General features: G+C 33.2%; 1 protein-coding gene across 2 annotated transcripts; it reads left to right on the forward strand.

The window, feature by feature from the left end:
* Positions 1 to 207: 207 nt before the first annotated feature.
* On the forward strand, positions 208 to 7,181 carry LOC100781477 (bifunctional dihydroflavonol 4-reductase/flavanone 4-reductase-like). 2 transcript variants are annotated; one of them, NM_001255615.3, is made up of 6 exons: positions 208 to 543; positions 1,022 to 1,191; positions 1,717 to 1,908; positions 4,043 to 4,205; positions 5,160 to 5,346; positions 6,202 to 7,181. In NM_001255615.3, exons 1-6 carry the CDS (start codon positions 423 to 425, stop codon positions 6,344 to 6,346), a joined length of 978 nt encoding a protein of 325 aa, NP_001242544.2. In that variant the 5' UTR covers positions 208 to 422; the 3' UTR covers positions 6,347 to 7,181. The 2 variants fall into 2 exon arrangements, with proteins under 2 accessions (NP_001242544.2, NP_001401578.1); NM_001414649.1 differs by lacking the exon at positions 208 to 543 and adding an exon at positions 704 to 943.
* The last annotated feature ends 638 nt before the right edge of the window (positions 7,182 to 7,819 follow it).

The following is a 7,819-nucleotide window of genomic DNA, read 5'->3' on the forward strand; positions in this document are numbered from 1 at the left end:
ATGTGCTACGTTGATGCTAAATTATTATAATAATTAATTATAATATTTTTTGTGTAACAAACCCAATTATTTCTTACCTTTTTTATGGAAAACAAAAGATACAGGACCAGAAACCTCTAGAGAAATAGATATGATAAAAAAATTGTTTTTATATATTTATTCCTAAATCAAATCAACTAAAAAAACATATAATTTTACCAAAAAACCAACAAAGCATGAATACAAAGACAAAATGAAACCTACTACTAGTTCCAGTTGATCCTGCGTTTACAGCACTACAGTTCCACAGCATTAGCCATTAGCACTATAAATAAATAGAGAACACGCGAAACACCTGATTCCCCTCCCCAGACGCCGCAGAGTCAGAGAGAGAGATTCACTGAAACAGAGCGCAGAAGAAAATACATAAACTAATCCAGAAAATGAGCAGCGGCGCTGGAAAGGTGGTGTGTGTCACCGGCGCTTCCGGTTACATTGCTTCCTGGATAGTCAAATTCCTCCTCAATCGCGGCTACACCGTTAAGGCCACCGTTCGCGACACAAGTCCGTCACCGCTACTCTCCTTTTTTTTTTTCTTCATTTTTTGTTATTTTCATTTCCTTGGTATAATCATTGTTTTAATAATGTAATCATTTCATTATATATATATATCTACTATAATTTTATAATTTTTTCAATTTTTTTTTCCTAATATTTCTAAATTTCCATTTTTCTACTTTACAAAGTACAAAGTAGATCGATAGAATATCGAGTTAATTTTCATTTTTTCTGTCACTTGTAATTTTTTTGTTAGCAAATGTTAATAGTTAGTTTTTGCTTACTAGAAATATTGAAACTTATGATCTCTTTCTTTTCCTTCAACACGGAAGATAGATAGATCTCGAGATTCTGTCTCCTTGTATTTCTAACAAAATTAAGCCAATTAAAAAAAATATCAAAATTGGTTCGTGCATTATGATTATTTTATCTCAATGATTAATAAATTAATTAAAAGATTGAATAATGAATATGTAATGTGCAGGTGATCCGAAAAAAATAAACCACTTGGTTGGCCTCGACGGTGCTAAGGAGAGGCTGCACCTCTACAAGGCGAATCTTCTCGAAGAAGGTTCCTTTAACTCTGTCGTTCAAGGTTGCCATGCTGTGTTTCACACTGCTTCTCCCTTTTATCACAATGTCAAGGACCCCCAGGTTTCTCATTTTTTTCCATTTTTTTTTTAATCTTTAACTACCCCTTTGATTGCTACTGTTACAAAAACTTTGTCTTTTAGTCCCTACTACTCTTGAAACGTTATCTTTTAATCTTTGCACAACACCATTTTTATTCTCTTTTAGTTTTTACACGTATCATATTAGTGCATGCTTGGATTAAAGTTTACAGACTTGAGTTTGCAAAAGCAACCCAAGCCTTGCCTTTGCAAAACATAGTTTCCAGGCAAAACTCTATTGTGCAAACGTACTTTTGAAGGTAATCAAACATGTCATGTCACCGAGGTCCTCTCCAAAATTACGTTTACACAAAAGTACCTTTTGAACGGGTTCGCCAAACATGCCCTTAATCATGTTTGCCCCTACAACGAGGACTAAAAGTCTAAAAGGATTGAAATGTTATGTGTAGAGTCTAAGAAGGGGGTGTTTCTAAGTAAAGTGACTAAAAGGGAAAAATCTTTTTCATATGGGGTGGCTGTATTTTTATATTTGTATTTTTAATTGCAGGCTGAATTGTTAGACCCAGCTTTGAAGGGGACTCTCAATGTTCTGAAATCGTGTGTAAACTTGCCGACGCTGGAACGCGTTGTTTTAACCTCTTCTGTTGCTGCAGTTGCGTACAACGGAAAGCCTCGAACTCCCGATGTAGTAGTTGATGAGACTTGGTTTTCTGACCCGGGTTTCTGTAGGGAATCACAGGTATTCTGATAAACTTTCACTTTAGTCCAAGGTTTTTTAAATTGATATTGCGAAATATTGTGGACAAATGCAACTAAACAAGGTGGCTCGGACAGTTAGAGAGTAGTGTAAGGCACATAGCAGAGTGTGTGGAATTGAGAGAGATGTTGAATCAGATGAAAATGACAAAACATCTTCTAGCTATCTCTGTTTTTTGGTTTTTGGAATAGAAACAGTTTTCAAAACTTAATAGATTTTGAGTGAGAAATTGATTGCTGAGAAGTATAAAATTGCTATAGGAAACAGTTTTTAAAACCAAAAAATGAGAAGGAAATCAAACAGGCCTTTATTCTTTCGCTGGGTCTACTTATAAGCTAAGGAACCATTACCATGAACTTGCAACTGAAGACTCTATTCCTTGCTTTTCTAAGCTCCTAAGCTAAGAGTTGTAGAAGCATTAAAGTTGATCTAAATCTCCTGTTTACCTTTTTCTTTCCTTGGAAAGTTTGCATGCATATCTCTTTCCTGTTCATTATTCAGAATCAGGAATTGGGATACATGCTTTCTATCTCAAAGGTCAATTATGCAACTTTCCTTGCTACTATTAGCTTCAAACATGTAAACATGTTTTTTTTTATTATTTTGATTTGATCATGAATGTGAGTCGAGTGGATTTCATGCGCAGGGGATGCTTCTGCTCTATTAAATGATGGTAAGTGTGTAAACTATATGGCATTGACAAAAGATGTTAGAAAAGTAATATATCTCAGTATTTTTTGTGAGACTCATTATCATAGAAAAAATGTAACAAATTGTTTTTATAAAGTGAATATATTTTGTTGAAAGATTCATTATCTTGTTTTCATTTGCTGTTTTTTATTTAAATAAAGAGATAAAATACTTTCATTGTAAAATGATGTCTCTTGATTTTTTTGTCACTCATTGTTGTAGGAAGGTGAATATATTGATTACCAATTTAGATTTTTTGTTATTTTGTTTATATTTAATTTCATTTGAGTCTCTCTCTCTCTCTCTAATATATGTGTGTTGGGGGAGGGGATGTGCCAGTGTACTATACTTGGACTTTAACTGTGTTGGAGTATTCATGTTTGTCTCATGTCCAGTATTGGTGTTAAAGTCCCTGCCTCATAGGGCATTACTTCCCCAATGAATCATAGAAAAAATGGTAAAACTTTGAGATTCTGGAGTTCATCTTGGACATAAATATTAGAAACAGATGAAGTTAATGTGGGTGGCTGGAATCGGTAACTAAATCTTATGGTTGTTTTTGCATTGCCTTATGGTTTCAATTTTTAATCGTAAAAAGAGTGGTAGATATGACTGTTGAAAATTATAGGTGCTACTATTGCTGGTGGTAAGCTTATCACTTTAAAGCTTCATTGATTAGTGTGGAACGAGAATATGTTTTAACTTTTAAGAGAGCTAAAGTAAATTGCTTGCTTTGATATCCAAAGGACAAAATTAAGTTCGCAAAGTTCAATGGATGTATCTTTCCATTGGTTTGACAGAAGAAAATTTTTAAAGGGAGGAAAAGCATACCAGGTTAGGTGACATGATGGATTCTTCCCAAACAAACAAGCAGACAAATATGTCTTTAAAGAAGATTATAAATGAAACATTGCTCTTTACTTCCACTTATATGTGAGTCAAATCCTTCAAAGAAACCATTGGCTGAACACCATCAATGGTTTCTATTCTTTGCTTTCCAAAGCATCTAAGTGCACAAATGCTGTTCACAATAAAACTGATATTTCCCCTATCAAGTTTTGATGTTCTAGCCTTATTGTATGCTCACTAACAGTTTGCAATTTAAATGTGCTCTTATATTTGGGTCCTCTACAGGATTCTGTAGTCTACCCAACGCATCATTTTAACGTCATCTCATGTGAAGATTAGTTCATATGATTAAATTGTGTTGGTTGTAATTTTTATGCACCTGTTTTTTTTACTTATTTTGTTCGTAGATGAGCCACTAAGCTGCTTCTCACATTTTGTTAATATTATATGAGAACAGCTGCTATTGAGCTATAATGCTAATGTATTTTTTTAAATGTCAACAAAGTGTAACAATTTATCATGTATATTATGTTACTATGTTCTTCACATTTCTTGCCATTACCTATTTATATTTCAGATGTGGTATACACTTTCAAAGACTTTGGCCGAAGATGCTGCCTGGAAATTCGTAAAAGAGAACAACATTGACATGGTTACTATTAACCCAGCAATGGTGATAGGACCTCTCTTGCAACCAGTCCTTAACACAAGTGCTGCTTCAATTTTAAACGTAATTAATGGTAATTACTATTTGTACATTATGCTGTAAAATTTCTATTATCTGCTTTGTATGGATCTGGATTACACAATGTTTTTTTTTTCAACTGAACTATTTTGTGGATCAAACAAAATGAAAAGGTAAATAGACAATATTGAAACGAAAATTCAAATAGAATATGAAAAGGAAGGTTATAATAATAATTAATAAGTTCAATCTGAATGTACTATTGTACCTTTGAGATATTAGATATGTGCATCTTAATCATGACAATTATTGTTGAGCTACATAGTATTATTATGTTCCCTCTTTGTAGCTTAATTATTTTCTAAAGTCAGAAGTACTACTGGAAGGGATTATTATTGAGGAAGAATGAAGACAAGTGTGCTGAGTGATTTGAAGATGTTGTTGGGTGGGATTAGTTGAAGATGCAAAATCCACTCTAAGGTTATAGCCCAAAAATGTGGGGAAATGTGATTTTTGGATAAATAGGTTACTAAAAGGATTTATGTATTCTGCTGCAATAACCCATGAAGCTATTCAGCGTCATTGAATCTTCCATCAGCATAATCCATAACTCGGTTCAAAATTTACATTACATGTTGAAGCATGTGAGAATTGACAAATTTCATCAGATTAAAGATTGAAATGGGACATTTACTTATACCATCTCCAAACCAAGTTGAAGGAAGCATAGATTCTTACAAAGGCTTTGCTGAAGTCAAACTTTAATTCTAATGTCAGCAACTCAGGAATGGCTGATTAAATTAACTTGACAGGGTGCATTGAAAAGTAATCTAAAAAATAGAGACATACAATATCTCATAATCATAGCAGTCATAGTCTACTATCTTTTTGAGTTATATAGTTGTTATTTTAATGAATATTAATAATTTCTACTTGCTTCCAATATCCTTGATTTTCCACGGTACAAATCTTAGATAATTGAAGTAACAGTTCCATCACCTTTATACAGGTGCACAAACATTTCCAAATGCATCTTTTGGTTGGGTCAATGTGAAAGATGTTGCAAATGCCCATATTCTAGCATATGAGAATGCTTCAGCTAATGGAAGGTATTGTTTGGTGGAGAGAGTGGCACACTACTCAGAAATTGTGAAGATTTTACGTGATTTGTACCCGACATTACAACTTCCAGAGAAGTAAGTATAATTATTTTGATAATTTCAAGAATGCATACAATTCATATACATGTTCGCAAATCTCCATCTGCTATAGCCAGTTGTTTTAGTGTTTTATTTACCTGTTTGAAAACAAAATTTAGTGTTGAAAATGAAGACATGAAGCATTGATATTAGTTGAAAGAAAGAATTTAAATTGGAATACATTATTTGACGATATACAAAACCTTTAGATTATATAGGCTAAAAGACAACATAACAGCCTTCCTAAACAAGACTATATATGGGGTAACTACCCATTTGTCTTAATTTACAATATCAATCTGTCAAAATTTACAACAATTACGATAAATTACTGTACAATTGGTGTGGGACAATTACTCCCCTTTTAGCTGTAGATTGGATATATCTTATGGCTTGCCCGGACTTGATGAACTTTTGCTACATTTCATATGTTACTTAGCTCTCCTATAACGTAGCTTGTATTTATTTGTGTATGTAATACTGATACATTTTCAACTCTTGGTGCATATTTGAGACACATGGTTTCACCATAGTTATGATAATCTAATGACTAACACCTCCCCGCTATTTTTACTTTTCCAGTATATATTTATAGTTATGCTAACGTATGCAGAACTTTTCATTTGGAATTAATTACTGAATCTTATGTTCCTAAGATAGGGCCAAGTATAAAAACTTTGCATGTATAGGTCCTTCAAATGTTATTTTGTATGCAAAATATTTAGGTTATGGGTCCAACGTCACTCTTCATTCGATCTAATTTTGTGTTTGCATTTATATAATATAAATAATTCAAGTTTTCTTGTTTTGATTATTCTAATACCGTTTTCACTCTTTCAACAATATTATCAGGTGTGCAGATGATAACCCATATGTGCCAATATATCAGGTATCCAAAGAAAAGGCAAAGAGCTTGGGGATTGAATATACTCCTTTGGAAGTGAGCCTCAAGGAGACTGTGGATAGCTTGAAAGAAAAGAAGTTTACCAACTTTTAATTTGTGATATCTCCTAGAGGAGAAAACGTTAATAATAGAAACCTTGTGTGGTTGGTCACTTGGCTTGTGATGCTCATGCTTCTGAACAAACTTACTATTAAATAAGACTTAAATCAAGATTGGTATAAGTACTGAAAGAAGCCATTCTTGGTCTGATTTGTACCGGTGACAATTAAGTTTCAAACATGCGTTTCCAAGTAGAGTTTGCATTACAAATTGTATCCCCGTTTTTATTATATTACTAGGAAATGTCTGATGCAACCAATGTTGTTAAATAACTGTTATGGTTAGCGCCATAACACTATAATGTGGCGATTTTGGACCCCTTTGCAATTCCCCATTCGTTATTTGTCGTTGTATGGCCGTCTGCCATAGTGCCTGCCTGCCACAACGCCCATGGCAAAACTTCCCCTTCTTTTTTTTTATCATTTTTAAAAAACCCTTTTAAAGGTTGCTTCATACTTAAAAGTTAAAACATATCAGACCCCATTTCAATGTGTATTTGCTCTTTCTCTCTCATCGGTCTCCTTAATATGTGAAACCTATGGTTTCACTTGCCTTCTCTCTTGTGAACCTCCTAAGCTGTGGCCAAGCAACTCTAGGGAACCACCTCCGGTGACCACCCTCATTGGCGACCTGAGTGTGGTTGCTCATGTTCTTCATCTATTCAATGTTTTTCTACTCTATTTTTTCCTTCTAAATTTGAAGATTTAGATCTGGTTTTTAGAATTTCAGAATTTAGTTCTATCTCTTTTAGAATATCAGAATCAATCACAATATATATAGAGAGAGAATCATGTTGTTCTATGTTTTTTTAATAAACCTATAATGTTCCCAATTCTTTTTCACTTATAGGACGATGTCAAGCACCCAAAATCACATTCTTTTGTGACTTGTGATATTTGTTGGATTTTTGTCTATGATTTTGTTGGGTTCAATTTATTTTTGTTTATGTATATAACAAATGCATTTAAAAACAAGTGTAATTCCAAAGGAGCACTGACATTGTTACTGTTCAGGTTTTATACATCATCTTGGTATCAATTCATAAATTTCAAATGTACAAATTTGTTACCTATCCTTGCGAAGTGTATAGAGTTTATTACAAATCAATTGATGTTATTTATCTTAAAATCACTTTTTAGCAAACTTACCGAAATCAAAATTGATTCTAATTTTAATTGACTATAACAATGATGAATTATACATATAAAGAGAAGGAAATTAATGCGCAGATGGTTTAGCAGATAGCTATGCTTTAGACGTTTTTTTGTGGTTTAATAATCTTCCTTCTTTTTGTGAAGAAGCATTTTACAGAAATAGGCTTGGCCTACCTAACTACAAGTTCTCTTGATGTAGCGTCTTTTTTTGCATGGGTATTGGTTTATGTTCCCCATATTCTTCAATTTTCCTTTTTTCTCTTATTAATATGATATTCAGGTATTCTTATGATGGCTGAGGTTGGGAGTACCA

Source organism: Glycine max, chromosome 18 (genome assembly GCF_000004515.6).
Source record: "Glycine max cultivar Williams 82 chromosome 18, Glycine_max_v4.0, whole genome shotgun sequence".
NCBI classification, from domain to species: domain Eukaryota; kingdom Viridiplantae; phylum Streptophyta; class Magnoliopsida; order Fabales; family Fabaceae; genus Glycine; species Glycine max.